The 20,963-nt window shown below is 43.6% G+C and overlaps 1 protein-coding gene across 5 annotated transcripts in view; it reads left to right on the top strand.

The window, feature by feature from the left end:
* Nucleotides 1-17,627, top strand: part of LOC140385450 (centrosome and spindle pole-associated protein 1-like) — a 344,086-nt gene extending 326,459 nt beyond the window's left edge. For 4 of the 5 annotated variants that reach the window (XM_072467626.1, XM_072467627.1, XM_072467628.1 and 1 more), the window contains 6 exons: nucleotides 2,742-2,876; nucleotides 11,147-11,178; nucleotides 12,530-12,587; nucleotides 12,677-12,783; nucleotides 13,640-13,778; nucleotides 16,949-17,627. In XM_072467626.1, the coding sequence (XP_072323727.1) occupies nucleotides 2,742-2,876; nucleotides 11,147-11,178; nucleotides 12,530-12,587; nucleotides 12,677-12,783; nucleotides 13,640-13,778; nucleotides 16,949-17,112 (635 nt within the window). In that variant the 3' untranslated portion in view covers nucleotides 17,113-17,627. The remainder of the gene's footprint in view (nucleotides 1-2,741; nucleotides 2,877-11,146; nucleotides 11,179-12,529; nucleotides 12,588-12,676; nucleotides 12,784-13,639; nucleotides 13,779-16,948) is intronic. The other variant, XM_072467625.1, reaches the window with a different exon arrangement.
* The last annotated feature ends 3,336 nt before the right edge of the window (nucleotides 17,628-20,963 follow it).

The following is a 20,963-nucleotide window of genomic DNA, read 5'->3' as shown; positions in this document are numbered from 1 at the left end:
AGGTCCCTAATGTTTCCGACTCAACTACTTCCACAGGCATTCAATATTTGCCATCCATCACCACTCTCTGACTTCTATCGGTTAGCCAGTTCATTATCCAACTGGCCAAATTTCCCACTATCCCATGCCTCCTTACTTTTTGCATAAGCCTACCATGGGGAACCTTATCAAATGCCTTACTAAAATCCATGTACACTACATCCACTGCTTTACCTTCATCCACATGCTTGGTCACCTCCTCAAAGAATTTAATAAGACTTGTAAGGCAAGACCTACCCCTCACAAATCCATGCTGACTATCCCTAATCAAGCAGTATCTTTCCAGATGCTCAGAAATCATATCCTTCAGTACCCTTTCCATTACTTTGCCTACCATCGAAGTAAGACTAACTGGCCTGTAATACCCAGGGTTATCCCTAGTCCCTTTTTTGAACAGGGGCACGACATTCGGCACTCTCCAATCCCCTGGTACCACCCCTGTTGACAGGTATATGATTGTACTAGAAGGTATAGTAGATTCATAAGCTGGAGTATTTCTTTTGGAACAGAGGAGGCTGAGAGGAGACCTAACTGAAAGGTATAAAATTGTGAGGGGTCGAGATAGGAATGCCCAAATTCCCTTGCTTGAGGAGTCTAGACTCTAGAGCTTTGACAAAGAATCATCGGACTTTAAACGTTAGCTCTTTTCTCTCCCTACAGATGCTGCCAGACCTGCTGAGATTTTCCAGCATTTTCTCTTTCGTTTCAGATTCCAGCATTCGCAGTAATTTGCTTTTATCTGGAATCATAGGGCACACATTTGGAGTAAGAGCTTTAGAGGGGACTCTAGGGGAATTTTCACTCAGTGAAGGGGATTCAGAACTCACTACCAGAAAGAGCAATAAAGGCAGAAACCTTTGTAGTGTTGTCTTAAAATGTTTTATTGCAGCTTTTCATTCATACACTGTTGTTTTAAGATAGTTTCTTAGGTCTCTTATACTGTGGGCTGTTGTCCTCTATTTACATATATGGGGTGCTTTCCGCCAACCCTCCCCGCACTTTTTAGGTTGGCCCAACTCCCCCTCTCCTTCTCTCACTCACCCCCTCCCCCTGCCCCATCTTATTTTTGGTGTTTCTTTGTGTTCCGCTCTTTGTGGCCTTGCCCTAGGCCCCCTGATATCCGTTTTGGCCGTTCTCTGGCTTCCTCCTCTCTCTCTGGCCTCCCCCTGGTCTGTTCCCTGCAGTCTTGTTGGCTCCTGTGTGCTTCCCCCCCCTCCCCTCGCTCTATTAGCTGTTTGCTTCGAACAGGTCTGGAACTTTTACAAAAGCGTTCCCAACCGATGCCCCTTCCTCATCAAGTGCAGCAGTTTAAGAAGGACGCTCACCACCATCTTCACAAGGGCAATAAATGGTGGCCTAGCCAGCAAAGTCCACATTCCTTGAATTAATAAAAATAAATAACCATCCCAGCTTTATCCTCTAAAATATGTCAAAACCGTGCCTTGTCTTGTTGGGCTTACAATGTAGCGGCTTAAAAAAAAACCTCCTGGATGCATTTTAAGAATTCTGCGACTTCTGTGGTTTTCATACTAATTTTATCCCAGTTAATATTTGGGTAGTTAAAGTTCTCCATTATGACTCGCTATTTGTTTCTGCATCTCTCAGATTTTGCATACATATTTGGTCCTCTGCCTCCCTTTGACTGGTGGTCCATAGTGTATATTATTGCCCTTTTTTCATCTTCAGTTCAACTCATTTGATGATCCTTCTCCTGTTATCATCCTACCTCACAGGTATAATTGTTTCTTTAACCAATAATTTTATATCATGACATTTGACTGCCTTCAGAAACCCTGAAGTGACAGGATTTTCTTGCTGCTTCATGCTTTTTCAGGAGTTGGCAAGGCAGGTGTTGCCAAGACCTGCATTGTCCAAATTTGGAACATTGGCTGTGTGACGTGAGGATAGCATGAAGTCTGTGCTCAGTGGACAAAACAGCATTTACCCATATCAGTGGAAAACACTGTGCAGACCGGGCACTTAGTGGCCTGCACGCTGCCTGTCTCACAGGAAACTAAGACCACCCTGCATAACCTGAATGAATTTCGCACCTGAAAGAAGTGTACTTTTCTTTTTTTTTTCATTAAATTAAAGTACCCAATTCTTTTTTTCCCCAATTAAGGGACAATGTAGCGTGGCCAATCCACATAGCCTGCACATCTTTGGGTTATTGGGGTGAGACCCACGCAAACACGGTAAATATGCAAACTCCACACGGACAGTGGCCCAGGGCTGGGATCGAACCCGGTCTTCAGCGCCGTGATGCAGCAGTGCTAATCTCTGCGCCACCATGCAGCCCCTTAAAGGAGTGAATTTTAATTTGCTTCAGTATGTTCCTTTTACTGAATTAATGTTTCGGACAATGCTCGGCACAACATCGAGGGCCGAAGGTCCTGTTCTGTGCTGTGCTGTTCTATGTTCTATAATGTATTTTCAATTGCTATTAAAACATGCAATGCTTTATTTCAGATTTACTGTTGGTATGTTTAAATGCTTTTATATCAATGGTTCAAGTGGAGTTCAAGAGGTTTATGATTGCGACCTGTTTAACATAGTATCAAGCAAAATCACAATTCATTGACTCTTTCCACAACTATGAAATAACCATTAATATCAGAATGACTTATTTCCTTATGGGGAATGATTGTTTTTTAATCTCTTGTTTACTTTGGAATTTGTAACGCTTTTTCTATTATAAACAGATTCAGCAACACGTGCTGAAATAAGACAAGTGTACCCAGATCCTCCAAATGATAGCAATACATTGGAGATTCAACAGGAGGCATTATTAAGAGAACAGAAAAAGAAACTGGACATAATGAAGAGGAAAGAAGCAGGTCAGAGTGATACAAAATTACAGTGATGTTAACATTTTTAAAAAAAATGATGGTATTTGTCAGGTTCTAAACTGCTTGTTTTATTTATGTGGATGAAAATTTCAGTGCTACATTTACAAATTCATTTTGATTGTATGGCCTAATTTTACATTTAGATAAATTTGATGTAATCAATTACTGGGCCACAAATGGCTAGAAAAGGAACAGCTTGTTCATAGTTCGAAAACAAAATGCAACATATACTGCTGGATATTTGAAATAAAAACAGAAAATGTTTAGTAGGTCAGTAGCATCTGTGTAGAGAGGAAAAAAAAAAAATCAATGTTTCAGGCTGATGACCTTTCTTCTCACCAGAGACTTGAGCACCCAAGGCAGCACGGTGGCATAGTGGTTAGCACTGCTGCCTCACAGCACCAGGGATCCAGGTTCAATACTAGCCTTGGGTGACTGTGTGGTGTTTGTACGTTCTCCACCTGTTTGCATGGGCATCCTCCGGCTGATCCGGTTTCCTCGCACAGTCCAAAGATGTGTAGGTCAGGTGGATTGCCCATGGTCAACTGCATCCAGGGATGTACAGGTTAGGTGGGGTTTCAGGAAAAGGGTGAGGGAGTGGACCTAGATAGGGTGCTCTTTCAGAGGTTCGGTGCAGACGCAATGAATCAAATGGCCTGCTGCATTATAGAGATTCTATGATTCTAACAATCCAAGTTTGATACTTCAACCAAACATGAGGGAAGCCGGTACTGCCAGAGTTGTCATCTTTTGTATGAGACATATTGCCAGGGCCCTACCTGGTTGTCATGTTAAGAAAAAAATGGTTCTATATCAAAGAAGAACAGCAAAAGTCTCCCAGTGTCCTGGTCACAATCAAAATTGCTAAAAGCAAGATTATTTGGTTCTTTTCTAATTGCTATTTGTGGGACCGTGCTGTGTGCAATTTAGCTGCCAGGTTTCCAACATTACAACAGTGAGCAGGCGTCTAAAATACATAATTGGCTGTAAATTGCTTTGGGCCTACTTGGGTCTTCAAAGCATGGACTCACTGATCATGTATGTATTGACAAAACTTAGCAACTCCTTGTCCATCAAAGCTAAAGCTAGTACTACTCTCTAACTGCACATCTGACATTAAGAATCAGGGGAAAATTCTCCATTGTTTGGGGTCATGAGATAGTTATGGCTTTTGGAGATCAATCATCTTAGGCATAGGACATAACTGCAGGAGTTCCTCTGAGTGGTGTATTAGGCGAACGATCTTCACATGCTTCGTCAGTGACTTTCCCTCAAATCATAAGATCAGAAGTGGAGATATTTGTTTGCACAGTGTTCAGTATGCAGGAGGACCTAGACAACTTTTTAGCTTGGGTTGATAAGTACTGAGTACTATTTGTGCCAGGCAAGTGCCAGACAATGACCGTCTTCAACAAGAGAAATGTTGCCACCACCTCTTCACCTTGCATGGCATTACCATCACTGAAAACCCACCATCAACATTCAGGAGTTACCATTATCCAGAAGTTTAACTGGACCAGAAATCCTGGGGCATTGAAGCATGCCGGAGGTTGGGAATTTTGTGGTGAGTAACTCACTTACTGAGTCACAAAAGCCTGTCAACCATAATCAAGGCACAAGTCAGGAGTGTAGCATAATACTGTGCACCTTTTGCATTCAGTTGATTATAGCATTGCGTAGATTCCAATTAGTTGGAAAGGCCATTGAAGCTGAGAGTATGAATTGTTTTAGTAGATAATTCTGTGACAACCTTCTGTCTCATCAAGCCTTGCTAGTGTGGCTCAGAGCCACATTCTGGCATGGCGGTCTCTACCGCGTTTGCTACAGAGGAAGATACTGGCCTGAGAAGATGCATGATTTGCTGACCTGTTTTGTCTGGGCTCTCAACCAACTGAGCCTTTAATTTCTGCTTGCCTCTTCAGTCTTCAGCATCTGTCCCTTGATTCAAGGTGATTTGGTCGCAAGTTTCTGACGTGTGTCTTTAAGTGATGGAGCAGGTTGGTTCTCAGCCTGCAGATCTTTGGGCATATGGAGCAGGCTGTCCCACGCGGTAGTGTGATCTGGAGTGCGGGATTTTCTTCTTATTCTTTCTGTCTCTGACACTGTTCTGCCTCATCAAGACATTGCGAGAGAGCAGTCCAGACAAAGGCAGTGAAAAAGATTACTGCTTTAACACATACCTGGGCAATACACTGGCTGGCTCAGACATAAGAAACAGTACCTGTCAATTCCTGGAAAGAGAAAAAAGGGCGGCATGGTGGCACAGTGGTTAGCACTGCTGAATCACAGCTCCAGGGTCCCTGGCACAATTCCGACCTCGGGTGACTGTGTGGAGTTTGCACCTTCTCCTTGTGTCTGCGTGGGTTTCCTTCCACAGTCCAAAGATGTGCAAGTTAGATGGATTGGCCATGCTAAATTGCCTCTTAGTTTCTAAAAAGGTTAGGTGGGGTTACTGGGTTACGGGGATAGGGTGGAGGCGTAGGGTGCTCTTTCCAAGGGCCGGTGTAGACTTGATGGGCTGAATAGCCTCCTGCACTGTAAATTCTATAAGTCAGCTGTGTTTAAACACCTTCGGAATTTTGATCTGCAAGCCATTCATTCATTTCTCTTTGATGTTGATTGTCATATAATCAATATCATATGATTATATTGATAAGGTTGCAATCCTTAAAAAAAAAATTTAGAATGCCCAATTCTTTTTTCCAATTAAGAGGCAATTTAGCATGGCCAATCTACCTACCCTACACATCTTTGGGTTTGTGGGGGTGAGGCCCTCGCAGACACGGGGAGAATGTGCAAACTCCATATGGACAGTGACCCGAGGGCCAGGATCGGTTGTGATTGACAGCTTCCACACGCCCTCAGCTGTCAGCATTGTTCCATTCATCTTCCTTCATGGTTGAGTAACTTTGAAGTGGTCAGCTGAGAAATTAATTGTGATGGTTATAAACATCCAGCTTTGATTGACAGCTTCTGGACCACTTCTAACAGAGTTAAATTCTGTCAGTTTCTAGCTGACCATTTCAAAGTAAGTCAACCGTGAAGGGACATGATTGGAAAGCGACTTAATTCTGTTTGAATTGAGATGCGGGGCGGCGGGGGAGGGGGGTGGCCGGTGGCTGGACAGCTGCGGTACATTGCTATCTGGCCACCCGCTCAAAATGATGACCCGATAGCAGGATTCCCTAGGGAATCCCTTGCAATCCTCGCATAAATGTGCATGGCTAAGGATTGGGAGTGCAAATTGTGCAATTCAGCTCCGGCGGGAGAACATAGTCTCCCAAATGCCTTGTCCAATATTTTCTACCTAAAACTGAAAAAAATAAAATTTACATTGCGAGGATCAGTTAACAAATTTTATTCTAGATCAGCACGGTGGTGCAGTGGTTAGCACTTCCGCCTCACGGCGCCGAGGACCCGGGTTCGATCCTGGCCCTCGGGTCACTGTCCATGTGGAGTTTGCACATTCTCCCCGTGTCTGCGAGGGCCTCACCCCCACAAACCTAAAAGATGTGTAGGGTAGGTAGATTGGCCATGCTAAATTGCCCCTTAATTGGAAAAAAGAATTGGGCGTTCTAAATTTAAAAAAAAAAAAAACTAATTTTATTCTGTTTGGCAACATTTTATTTCACAAATTGAGAAGTTAACAATGCTCCCATCTGGTTGCAGGATATGTGTATGGGCTGTTCCATGGTCAACTAAGTAGTATTTTTATTAATTACACATTGGTGCTTCCTTTATATTATTCCACAAGTAAGGGCAGCACGGTGGTGCATTGTCCGGTTGATTGGAGATGCCCAAAATACAACTTTATTGCTAATGATTCACTTCAACACACGACAGATGAACTGAATCAAAACTCAGAAACAAAATATTCAAATACATGGCAGAGTTTATTAATCAAGAAACATAAAGAAATCATTTTTATGATAAATGAATGAAATGATTCAAGAATTCAGAGACGAACCTTGACCACGAGGTCTTACTATTAAGGGAATCCCTATCTATGGGCTTGTCCCTCATTTACTCTCATTGGTTTCTGATTCAGCTGAGACCTCCTGGCTTGTTAAAATAGATGTCTGTTACTTAGAGAGCAATTTACTAATTAAACATTGGCCATTACTTAAGATTGACTGGTGTCTGTCAGGAATAATTTAATGTCTACGTGCACTGCCTTACGAGGAGGGGATTCTCACGCCACGGCTAGACACTAGCCTTGCTGTCGCTACTTAATTGATACATTCCTATTACTGCATGCACTGGAATACAAAGGCCTATTCATTATATGACACATTTGTTGCTGAATTTCTGCAGACATGGCTCTAAAGTTCACTAGTTTACTCATTATCTGAAACAATGAGTTGCCTGGAATGGAGAGTAGGTCTTACAAGGAAAGGTTGAGGGTGCTAGGCCCTCATTAGAACGGAGAAGGATGAGGGGGCGACTTGATAGAGGTTTATAAGATGATCAGGGGAATAGATAGAGTAGACAGTCAGAGACTTTTTCCCCGGGTGGAACAAACCATTACAAGGGGACATAAATTTAAGGTGAATGGTGGAAGATATAGGGGGGATGTCAGAGGTAGGTTCTTTACCCAGAGAGTAGTGGGGGCATGGAATGATCACCTGAGGAAGGAGCTGTGCTCCGAAAGCTAGTGATTCGAAACAAACCTGTTGGACTTGAACCTAGTGTTGTAAGACTTCTTACTGTGCTCACCCCAGTCCAACGCCGGCATCTCCTCATCATATCTTTCCAGTCATGGCCATTTGATTAATTCCATTCACTAGCCATGCATTCAATCAATACCTAAGGCATCACATAAATCAATAAACTATCAGGCATTTTAAATTTAAAATACATGTTATTCCATGAAAAGTTCAGTTTTCCTTTTCCCTCTTATTTTTCTCTCTCTGCGTATTTATATGGTTTAATTTGAGAAGACAGAGGTGGAGATATGTGTGCGAGAATGGTGTTGAATTAATAGGAGAAATGGAAAAATAAGTGCTTCCTACTATATTATGCTGTCATTATATAAATTTTTTAAATAAGTAATTAGGACTGGATGGTTTCCCAATTTTTTCTTACTCTACTTTTGTAGTACCTAAACCAGTCGTACCTTTACTGAATTTTGAGGCCTCTAGAGGATGTAAACAAATAATTAATTAAACACAAACCATGATGTTTCTGCCATATGCTGCATCAGAATGGTAAATGTTTCCTTGTTGAAATCTTTAATTATAAATCTATGCATCTCTTAAAAAGCCTAAATTAACCATCATGCATAATTCAGTCTCCTATTTGCCACCTTGGCTTGATAAGCTTGTTTGTGCCACTCTATTCGGCAGAAAAATTTAATGTTGTAGTTGGAGATTTAGTAAAACAAAAAACAATTTAAATTTATACAGCATCTTTAATGTAGTAATAATGGCTTATGGAATAGGTGGGCCAGTGGGAGCCAGGTAAATAATTGGCTAAAGGCCAGATAGCAACAAGAAAAACAACAGCTTTTCAGGCTTGAGAGTGTTATACAGTAGTTTTCTCCGAGGGTCAGTGTTAGGCTGTTGGTACTTTTGCTATATATAAATGAATCAAATCTTGAAATACGGAGATTTACTGATGCTACCAAACTTGTAGGAGTGGCAAACAGTGAGGATGATATGAATTGTCTCGAGCAGGACATAGGCTAGCAGAATATGTAGGCAAATGGCAGATATGAGGAAGAACATTTTTACGACGTGAGTGATTATAATCTAGGACTAGTTGCCCATGAGGGTGGTGGATGCGGAAACAGTCAAGGATGTCAAAAGAAAATTGAAGAATACTTGGCGGAATTAAACATGCAGTGCTTCAGGAACCAAATGGAAGAATATGACTCAGTGGATTGCTCCATGGGGAGCTGCCATGGACTCGATGGACTGAGTGGTCTCCTTCTGTGCTATGAATGACTGAGTCCATGAAAATGTCGCAAAACACTTCACAGGATTGTACTCAGACTTGACTTGACTGACCATGGACCAAAGGAGACCTTTCAACAGTTGAACAAAAGCTTGGCCACGCAGGTATGTCTTAAAGGAGGAGAGAAAGTGGGTAGCCAGATTTTTAGGTGGGAAACACCAAAATCTAGGGCCTAGATCAGTGGTTCCCAACAGGTGAAGGAGGGGAGGATGCCATGTCAAGTGTCTGGGCGAGAGATCATCGTGGAGGTGTGATGGGTGTGTTAAGAGGTGCAGCGGGAGACATGAGGCAGACTGAATCCGACCGCATGAAAGAGATCATTCATCTTCTTTCGGCTCTATAGCCCAGTACTCTTATGGAGCGAGCTGGCACTCACAATCACGGCCACAGCCTCCAGGTGGGGTTGGTGACCTTGCTTGCTGGACGTCTGGCCAATCGTGGGTACAGTATGTCATGCCTCTGCTCAACGCCATCCAGAGGTTTGGTGAGGGCTCCCTCCGTGAAGCATGGTGCTGTCTTCCTGGCAGGCATTCCCCAGAATTGGAAAAAGTGCTGATGAGGCGTTTAAAAATAGCGCCCCACTGAGTGCAGACATTAAGTTTTACTGGGACAAGCAAAACAGAGACAAGCTGCCATGAGTGCAGTGTAAAAAATGTGGAGAAAGAAATGTTTGTTAAAAGGGACTGAATATATGACAACTTTTCCAGCCGCGCTGTCAGAGGGATTCTCTCCAGCTTTTTCGCTGGGACCAACACTTTGGAAAAAATATGTAAAATTCAGCCCCTAATTGTGATTCTCTTTTGTCTCAATTAATAACCATATCACTAGGCAGTTTGTAATTAATCTGCAGTTGAACTGTATTTTCCCAAGATTACTCAACTTCTGGAGTGAGAATGAAAGGCCATGGGGAACAAGTGGAGATTGCATGTATATTCTAGCTGGAATGCCTGCCACAGTAACAAAGAATTAATACAGCCACCAAAACTCAGAAGCGGCTATTTAAAATACAACCTCTTGATTTGAATTATAGCCGTACTCTATTAGTCACACTGACAACCTGTGACAAATCCTTCTGCATTGTGTTGTTCCAACATTTAGGTCTTGAGTCTCACCATAAGAACCTTTACAATCTTGGTAAAATCTTATTTTAATGTAGAACTAATTAAGAATACATAGAATTTACAGTGCAGAAGGAGGCCATTCGGCCCATCGAGTCTGCACCGGCTCTTGGAAAGAGCACCCTACCCAAGGTCAACACCTCCACCCGATCCCCATAACCCAGTAACCCCACCCAACACTAAGGACAATTTTGGACACTAAGGGAAATTTATCATGGCCAATCCACCTAACCTGCACATCTTTGGACTGTGGGAAGAAACCGGAGCACCCGGAGGAAACCCACGCGCACACAGGGAGGATGTGCAAACTCCGCACAGACAGTGACCCAAGTCGGAATCGAACTTGGGACTCTGGAGCTGTGAAGCAATTGTGCTATCCACAATGCTACCGTGCTGCCCCTAGAAACCAGAACATCCCAGTAATCCTAAGCAAGTCAAGTAGTGTCTGGAGAGAGACATATGGTGTTACATTTTAGGGCTTCAACCTGAAGTATCATCTTTGCATTTCTCTCTCCAAAGATGCTGCCTGGTTTGCTGAACATTTCTGCATTTTCCCTTTTTATTTCAGATTTCCAGCATCTGGCGTTTTGTTGAAATTATTAAGCAAGCTACATTGCCGACTGTACATATTTTAATAGTCTAAACTCAATGTGCAAGTGCTCTGCCAAGACATTCTTTATGTAGTACCAAATCTGAAATAATTTGGAGATATATATTTATGTATTTGTTCTTGATCTCTTTTCTAATAATTATGGGATAAAAAACTAAGAATCAGAACCAGACTCTATATATGAAAAGCAGGAAACTGATCTATCTACAAGTTGCCATTCAAGTTTGTGCATTGAGTTTCTTGAGGATATATTAACTTGTGTTGATTTCCAAGTCCAATCAATCATTAATACAAATTGCATTTTATGTGGGTGACTGAACTTTTTTCAAAGATTAAGAATGAGAGACAATAATGCTGACAAGTGGGTAACTGAGCGTTTAAAAGTTTCCAGCTGGGTTTGTGGCAGTGATGACTTGGCTTCCACCCTACTCACGCCATTCTATTGCTTGTTAAGGTCAGCAAAGGAAAATTCAGCAATGGTTTGTACGTGTTAATGCACTAAAGGATTCTATATTTTTATCCTACCTTTTGTGAAATTTTAATCAAAATCTTTGTTCTTTTCATGCTTTTTCTAGTTGCTAGTATAAATCCACAGGATATTGAACTGGTAAGTACAATCTTAGCAATGTTATGCCTGTAGTCCTAAAATAATTCAAAACTCAGACAATAGATTGATAACACTAATATTTTCAAAGTATAAATTATATAAAACATACTCCTCTTGATTCAGAGTTGCTCAGTTCAAATTTTCTGTTAATTCAAAAAGAGTTTCTTAAAATAAAAATCCTGTTTTATTAGCTGCCCCCCCCCCAGCAAAAATAATTTTAAATTAACAAAGATGTATGTTTGTGGAGATAATAGGGGTTGCGGAATTTCCATATTGCGGGCTAATTTGAAATGTTTCTAAAATATTGCACTTCAATTTTAAATGTTATAATCTTTCATCTTGATCTGAAAACACATACTGCAAAAGCAGGGGGTTAAGAACTTAATACCATCCAGCCAATGGACCATTACATTTTACACATGTAAATTGGATAGACTTGCACTTTCAAATTCAGATTCAAGTGATTCACAGAAGATTTTGTCTTTGCTTTCAGTATAATTTTAAACATGTTTCTGTTATATATGGGGCGGGATTCTCCACTCCCACGGCGAAGTGGCCGCGCCGCCGTGAACGCCGTTGAGGTTCACGACGGCACGGAACGGCCCCGGTCCCGACCGATTCAGGCCCTGACAACGGGCCAGTATCGGGGCCGCGTCACCTACAGGCGCCAGGCCTTGTCGCCCGCGTAAAAGCGGTGCCGCATAGATGACGCGGCCGGTGCCGCATAACGGGCGTCATCGGTGGGCACCGACGATCAGTGGGCACCGATCGCGGGCCACCCCACATTCCAGGTGAAGCCACCCGGTGCAGGATCCCCCCTCGCCCCCCCACAGGCCCCCCCCCCCCCCCCAAGCGTTCACGCACCGCCCACGACTGCAGCGACCAGGTGTGGACAGCGCCAGGGGGAACCCGCCGTTTTGGCCTGGCTGCTCGGCCCATCCGGACCTCAGAATAGCGGGGGTGCCGGAGAATCGCCATTTTCGTGTCTCCAGCGATTCTCTGGCCTGCGGCCCGCGAAACCCGACCGGGCCGTACCCGCCGCTTGGGAGAATCGCGGGAGGGTGTTGGACCGGCGTCCCCGGAAATGTTGGCGGCCCAGGCGATTCTCTCAACCGGCGTGGGAGTGGAGAATCGCGCCCATGGTTTCAATTTAACTCCAAAAATTAAAGAAAATCTTGTACTGTTGAATTCCTTTTATAAGATAAAATGCTCAAAAGTTCATTGTGATTGTGTGATTTAATATGATCGTATGAACACTATATTGTTTATTCTATTGTACTTGTACATGTAATGCCACCTGTCATATGAGTTTCCTATATTAATTATGTGGAAATTACTTCAACTGACAAAGGATCCACATGAAGACTTGATCAAGAACTCATTGCTTGAATCAGAAAGTGCCTTTATAGGCAAGTACTACATTAACAATCTCTGAAATACTTGAAAAAGTACACTTTCAGAGCCCCTGTTAAAGTTGTTTTAACCTCTTGTTAAACAGGAAGCCATGGAGAAACTTTCCCTTTTCCAATGGATGTTGGGACCACATCTGAAGTATCTTCACGAGAGAGGCGCCGCCGCAGTAATAATAGATTAGACTTTGATTCTGTATGTTGCCTATTGATTTTATTGTAGTTTTTTTTTAAATTATTTAATGTAATTTTAGATTTAGCCTATTTTGCAAACACTTCTAAATGTTTGCTCCATAATAAGTACTTAAGAGTCAAAACTGAAAATAGAAAATTTTGGCAATCATTCATGTATTTCCTATAATGATTTTTCTCTCTCAACTTCCAAGTTTATATTGTACACACAAATCCAAGTACCATCATTTCAGCGATATGCAACTTATAAATAAATCTATATTCTTATTTTTTGTGAGGATATCCCTCTGTATTCATCCATATTTTCTATCTTCTCGAGACATATCATGTGTGAGAGGGATCAGGCAACTGCTCTGAACAGATTGCTAGGATGTCTACGACTTCAGGACTCAGTTGCTTGGGCACATGTGTACCCCACCAACTGACCTCATTAACTGACAAGTTATACTCCATTGTAAACAATTTAACTTTATTATTTAAGTCCTAAAGAATAGGAAATATTTAGCTTTTTGCAGAATCTCTGGGTCAAAATGTAGAATAGTGGGTTATTTTTTGCAGATTTAGTCAATTTTGGTTTGAGGCTACAAAGTGTAATTTTCATTCAATTGCAAAAGACTGAGTCGTGACATATAAAATGCATAAATGATATAACTGTTTAGAAATTAAAGTTATTCTTTGTTAACTGCACAATATAGTACATACTATTTCAAAATTGAAAACTTCAAACACAGTTGATAGCTTTGTAAGTTTTGATCATTTGTTTTCATATTTGTGGTAATTGATGAGAAATTTAGTGTTTTGCAGTATGCTCACATACTAATTGATGACCAAACCTAATCACTGTTTTTGTTTAATCAAAGAAGGACATTTATCATAGCAGACAACCAGTACCACAACCAGACAGTATCTCTCTACATTCTGTATCAAGTTTTAATGTGGAGCAAGTAAGAGCCAGAAATGAACAACGTATGAAACATTTGGATGATCTTCAGCATTCAGGTATGTATACTCACTGATTCCATTTTATTCACAATGGGAAATGTACTTCATATATTCTCTCACATTTAAATAAAATCAGGAATAAAAAGGCTAATAACAGTAATGGTGACTATGATACTACTGGATTGTCATAAGAACCCATCTGATTCAAGTAACATCTTTTAAAGAAGGAAATCTGTCTTTGTTTCCCATTCTGGCCAAATGCGAGTCCAGCATAACAAGTCACACAAAGTCCAGTCAACCCTGCAAAGTCCTCCTTTGTAGCATCTGGAAACTTGTGCCAAAATTGAGGGTTGTCCTTCAGATTAATCAAGAAAAACCCTTGGCATGATCACAGAATCATAGCTTTCAATCAATATCAAAGACTCCTCCATCATCCTCCCTGGCTATGTAGAACAGACTTACCAGAACTGGCAGCATAGAGTATTTCGGAGAGAGAGAATGATCCTGAAGTCCTCAACATTGACTCTAGATTCCACCAAGTCTCATGGCATCTTGTAAAACATGAGCAAGGAAACATGTGCTGAATTACCACTTATGCTCAGTTGATGATTTAATAGTAGCAAGGACACAGAATGTAGATTGAGTTGGGGACTTCAATGCCCATCACCACAAGAGTGGCTCGGTAACAGCACTACTGACCCAACAGACTCAGTCCTGAAGGATGTAGCTCCCAGACTGGACTTGCAGCTCATGGTGTGAAAGTCAACATGAGAGAAAAACCTACTTGGCCTCACTCTCATCATTCTGTTGCAAATTCATCTATCTATGAAGTATAGGTAGGAGTGACCACCGCACAGTCCTCGTGGAGACAAAGTCTTATCTTCATACTGACGATTCCCTTTGTCACATTTTGTGACAGTACCACCAAATCAAATGGGATAGATTCAGAAGAGATCTGGCAACTCCAAACAGGACATTTGTGAGGTTCTGTGGGCCATCAATGAAAGCAGAATTTGATCATGTCATCTTGAGTAACTTAGTGTTGTATCTATAAATATTCTGTACTTGAGCACAAACTTGTTCTTTAACTTTGTTTCTTTTGAGGGGGGGAGGTTTCGATAAACTTGATTTAGGCTTTCATTAATTACTTCTAATTTAGGACAAGCAAGTATACTTTACACAGTCATGAACAATGACTTTTAATCTCCAGAGTTAAATTGTTAAATGATCGCCTCTTAGACACTGCAATCAAAAGGACAATGTGAAAATTCACAACCGCTCCCAAAAGTACATGCAGTTGCCATCATTCTAAATTGTCACATTAAACCTATAAAAACAGTGCAAATACTAAAAATGAAACATACTGTAAGCTAAAAATCACATTTTTAATTATATTTGAACATTTCCAAAATGGGTGAATGGAATGAGAATTCAAAGATGGGAGTAAACTGAGGATTGCGAACTTCAGTTCACCATATAGATGAAGTATGTGGATGTATTTGAAGAGAAAGGAAACCCTTCTCACGTCAAAATCCATTCTCTCTAATCTATGAACTATGTAATGCTAAAAGAAAATGCAAAAATCTCCAGCCTTCTGTTGTTTATTTTGAACACTTTATTGGTAGCACTGAGAGATATTGCACTGACATTCATTACAAGTGTATTAAGCAGGCAACTTTAAAGGATTCCCATGCAAAGCTCGAATGGCAATAAGGAATTAGCAGGTGTAGGTCCTTCACCCCCCCCCCCCCCCCCGCCCCGCCCCTCCCCAACCCATCCAAAGACATTTAATTGAGCCTGTACTGCTGTTACAAAAACAAACTGTTGGAGTTTACTGGGCATATAACTAGCAGAATAGGTAAGGGGGAACCTGGTGGATGTGGTAAATTTAGATTTTCAGAAAACTTTTGATCAGGCCCGACACAAGAAGTTAGTGTATATAAAAAAAAATAGAGCCACATGGGATTGGGGATAAGAAACTGACATGAATTGAGAGCTGATTAACAGCCAGAAAACTAGGAATAAATGGATCATTTTCAGGTTGGCAGGATGTGACTAATCTGGTACTGCAAGGATCAGTGCTTGGGCCCCAACTATTCACAATCTGTATCAATGATCTGGATCTGGGGATTAAATGCAATATTTCCAAGTTGGTAGATGGCACAAAACTAGGTGGAAGTGTGAGTTGTGAGGAGGATGCAGAGACACCTTCAAGGGGATTTTGGAGAGGCTAAGTAAGTGAGCAGAAATTTGGCAGGTGGAATACAATGTGGAGATGTTAGGCTTTGATCGGAAAAACAGAAACATTGAGTATTTCTTAAATGATGAGAGGGGATGAGAAGTGTTGAACTTCAAAAGGACTTGGGTGTACTTGTTCATGGGTCACTTAAAGCAAACATGCAGGTACAGCAAGCAATTAAGAAGGTAAATGGCATGTTGGTCTTTATTACAGGAGGCTTTTAGTATAAGGGTAAAGATGTCTTACTGCTATTATATAGATCCTTGGAGGATCATTTTCACTGAGGGTGATGAATCTTTGGAATTCTCTCCCAGAGGGCTGTGGAGGCTCCATCATTGAGTACATTCAGGACTGAAACCAATAGATTTCTGCATATTAAAAACATCAAACGATATGGGGATAGTGCGAGAAAATGCTGTTGAAGTAGACGATCAGCCATAATATAATTGAATGATGGAATGGGTTCAAAGGGCTGAATGGCCTTTTCCTTCTATTTCTTTTGTTCTTAAAATACTATAAATTCTGGAGTTATGAATGGCAAAATGATAAACAGCTGCCGTTCAAAAGCGAGAGTAAGACAAGTTGAAAGCAAAACCTATGTTACTGCTGTTTAAGGTATGCTCTATGTCTGAAACTGATCCTTGATATAATTAGTGGCAAGCACAGACTGGCAAAATGGCAATTTTATTTAGGTGTACAATCTGCACTGATCTACAAGAACAGTTTGAGCAGCATAGACCTGGCATTTGACCTGTGGCTCACTGAATTATAATTAGCATTTTCTAGAAGACGGATTTAAACATTTTGTAGATCTGTGAAGGAGGGACGTCCTTTATGCTGATGTTGTACTGCCATTCTGTAATTTTGCCTCTGGCCATTTCACTCACTAGAACAATTAATTATAATTGTTGTTTGAAATGAAATTCCCAAATCTGTGTGAAAAGTTTGATTATTAGGCAGTTAAGTTGACTTTTGGTTTCACTGTCAGGAAACGACCTCAACATAGAAGATAGTGACATTCTGAGCCAGTTCATTTCACGAGACAAGGAAAGACCATATTCTGTTGAAACGGTGGCTACTGAGGTTTGGCTACGACCCGGAACATCAGAAACGTTAAGAAGGTTTATGGCTGATCATACACAGCTCAATTGAGGACGTGTGACGACCACATGAGCATTCAGTTGGAAGGAAGGCCGTTGCACAGCTTATGACCAAATTGGTTGAATAAATTAATCAAAGACTATTTGTGCCTTCAGTAAGAAAAAAAATTATATTTCAGACTCTTGGGTCCACTTTCTGTTATTTAGGCACTTCAATTCAGGTAGCTGTATATGAATGTTTCTCTCCGCTAACCAGCTTGTGGCCTTGAATAAAGAAAATGCAAAAAAACCCCACAAATTATCTTTTCTCCATGTTTTCTGTGGAACATTAAAGTGTGCTATGTAATAAGATTTCACCTGGATCATTATTTTACAAAATTACACTGGAAAAAGTTCAAACAATTTGCATTTTGATTGCTGGATCTCACACTAAACAATGTTGGTAGTTGAATGTACTATTTATGTGTCATAGTTTTGTTTTTCCTTCGTTATTCTTTAATTGATGTTGGTCATCAGATTTGTTGTAATGCAGTTGTGTGCACAATATAATAAAATTCTATTTTCAGATGTGTGCCTTGTATATTTTCAAAAGTGTCGATGTCAGTTTCAGTTGCTACCTACTCTTAAGTACAGTAAAGATACCTGGAGCGACAATAACTTTAAAAAAGATGAATTTCCCAGTGACTAATGAAACGAATCACAGGACAGGATTTCGCATTTCGAAATAAAATGAAATGCAAATCGCTTATTGTCACAAGTAGGCTTCAAATGAAGTTACTGTGAAAAGCACCTAGTCGCCACATTCCGACGCCTGTTCGGGGAGGCTGGTACTGGAATTGAACCGTGCTGCTGGCCAGCCTGGGTCCGCTTTAAAAGCCAGCTATTTAGCCCTGTGCTAAACCAGCCCCTCATTTCAAGACTTCTACTTTAACAAACAAAACTAAAATTAGCACAAATCAAACATTACTTAACAGACAACTAAAATAGCAAAACCTGTCACTTGAGTATCTATAGGTTTTGGTTACAGATCCTGTGGCCAGACTCTAGGCAGTGTTCAGTATACTCACACCATCCCCCATTCAGAACATACTGTTTTAAGTCCGAAGAGAAATTTTGCAGCTTAGCCACCTTGAAAATCTTGCATTCGTAATGAGCAATTCAATTGTGTATTGCGAAAGAGCACATTGTCAAACCTTTCACCCTGCACTCATCAAGATATTCCCTTCTTCCCTTCCCTTCTCTCCCATCCCGGCTCCCCCCCCCCCCTTCTCCCGCTTCCCACCTCCCTACTTTCATCTCCCTTCTTCCCCCTCGCTTCCCTCCTCCCTTCTTCCCCTCCCCCCCCTTCCCCACTCACTTCCCTCCTCCCTACTCCCGCCCCTTCCCCACTCACTTCCCTCCTCCCTTCTTCCCCTTCCCATCCCCTTTCCCCCCTACTCCCCCTTCCCCACTCACTTCCCTCCTCCCTTCTTCCCCTCCTCCCACTCCCGTCTCTCCCTCTCCTACCCCCACCCTTCTACCATCCCTTCCCCCTCCCCCTTCCCTTTCATCCCCCTCTCCCTTCTCATCCCTCCCTGCATCCCCCTCCCTTGTTCCCCTCTCCCTTCTCCCTTCCATTCTCCCCTCTTCTCCCCCTCCCTTCTCTCATGTCCCTGCCTTCTCCCCCTCTCTGCCTTCTACCCCCACCCTCCATCCCCTCCCTTCTCCCCTCTCTTCACCCCCTCCCTTCTATCCCCTTCCTTTTCACCCTCCCTTCTCCCCTTCACTCCAGTCCCTTCGCTCTCCCCCTCCCTTCTCAACTCTCCGCCTTCTCCCCTCCCCCTCCCTTCTTCCCCCATCCCCTTACATTCTCACCTCTCCCCCTCCCTTCTTCAGCCTTCCCTACTTCCAACCCCTCCCCTTCTCCTCTCCCCTCCTTCTTCCGCTTTACTACTCCCCCTACCCCTCTCTCCCTTTTCCCCTTCTCCCCTCTCCCCCTCCCTTCCACTTTCCTACTCCCCCTACCCTTCTCTCTCCCTTTTCCCCCTCCTCCCCTTCTCTCCTCTCCCCCTCCCTTCTTCCTTCTCCCCCCCTTCTTCCCCCATCCCTGCTCCCCCTGCCTTGTCCCCCCTCCCCCTTTGCCACTCGCTTCCCTCCTCCCTACTTTCATCTCCCTTCTTCCCCCCTTCTCCCCTCTTCTCACCCTCCCTTCCCCACTCGCTTCCCTCCTCCCTTCTTCCCCTCCTCCCACTCCCATCTCTTCCCCCTCTCCCTCCTCTTCTACCCCCTCCCTCTCCCCTTATTCCCCCCTCCCTGTGTCCTCCTCCCTTGTTCCCCCTCTCCCTCCCTTCTTCCACCCTCCCTTCACATCTTCCCCTCCTTTCTTCCCCACCCTTCTCCCCCCTCCCTCCATTCTCCCCCTCCCACCCTTCTCTCACATCCCTTCTTTCCTCTCCTCACTCCCTTCTTCCCTCTCCTCCCTCCCTTCGCCCTTCCCTTCTCCCTCAACCCCTTCTTCCCTTCCCTTCTCCCCCCTTCCATGTACCCCTCCCTTCTTTCCCCTTCACTTATCCCCTCTTCCCGTCCCTGCTCCCCGTCCCTACTCCCCTTCCTCTCTCCCCCTCCCTTCCCCCTTCCCTACTTCCCCTCCCCTTTTCCCTTCTCCTCTCCCCCCTTCTTCCCCGCCGCTTCCCTCCTCCCTACTTTCTCCCTCCGTTCTCCCCTCGCTTCCCTCCTCCCTTCTTCCCCTCCTCCCACTCCCCTCTCCCTTCTCCCCTCTGCCTTCTACCTCTCTCCATTATTCCCCCTTCCTTCTTCCCCCCTCCCTTCTTCCACCCCTGTCCCTCCCACCTCTTCCCCCTCCCATCTCTACTCCCCTGCCTTTCTCCCCCTCCCTTCCTTCTCCCTCTTCTCACCCCTTCCTCCCTTCTCCCCCTCCCTTCTTCCTTCTCCCCATCCCTGCTCCCCCTGCCTTCTCCCCTTCCCCACTCGCTTCCCTCCTCTCTACTTTCATTTCATTTCTTCCCCCCACACATCCCCTTTCCCCCTCCCTTCTTCCCCTCCTCACACTCCCGTCTCTCCCCCTCCTTACCCCTCTCATTCTTCCCCCTCTCTCTCTTATTCCCACTCCCTTCTTCCCCCTCCCTTCTTCCCCCTCCCCTCTTCCCCCTCTCTCCCTTCTCCCCCTCCCTTTTCCCCCCTCCCTCCCTTCTCCACTCCCCCTTTCCTCCTCCTCCTCCCTCCCTTCTTCTCCCTTCTTCCCCCTCCCTCCCTTCTTCCCCCTCCCTCCCTTCTCACCCCCTCCCTCCCTTCTCACCCCCTCCCTCCCTTCTCACCCCCTCCCTCCCTTCTCACCCCCTCCCTCCCTTCTCACCCCCTCCCTCCCTTCTCCACTCCCCCCCTCCCTTCTCCACTCCCCCCCCCTCCCTTCTCCACTCCCCCTTTCCTCCTCCCCCTCCCTCCCTTCTCCTCACCCTCCCTCCCTTCTCCTCACCCCTCACTTTCTTCTCACAACCTCCCTCCCTTCTCATCCCTCTCTCCCTTCTTCGCCCTTCCCTTCTCCCTCCACCCCTTCTTCCCTCTCCTGCTGGCCTTGGAAAGGGTCCAGAGAAGGTTCACAAGAATGATCCCTGGAATGAAGAACTTGTCATATGAGGAACGGTTGATGACTCTGGGTCTGTACTCGGAGTTAAGAAAGATGAGGGGGGGATCTTATTGAAACTTGCAGGATACTGCGAGGCCTGTATAGAGTGGACGTGGAGAGGATGTTTCCACTTGTAGGCAAAACTAGAACCAGAGGATACCATCTCAGATTAAAGGGACGATCCTTTAAAACAAAGATGAGGAGCAATTTCTTCAGCCAGAGGGTGTTGAATCTGTGGAACTCTGTGCCGCAGGAGGCTGTGGAGGCTAAATCACTGAGTG

Source organism: Scyliorhinus torazame, chromosome 11 (assembly GCF_047496885.1).
Source record: "Scyliorhinus torazame isolate Kashiwa2021f chromosome 11, sScyTor2.1, whole genome shotgun sequence".
NCBI classification, from domain to species: Eukaryota; Metazoa; Chordata; class Chondrichthyes; order Carcharhiniformes; family Scyliorhinidae; genus Scyliorhinus; species Scyliorhinus torazame.
The sequence above is the reverse complement of the archived record's forward strand: the minus strand, read 5'-3'. Positions and strand labels throughout refer to the sequence as shown.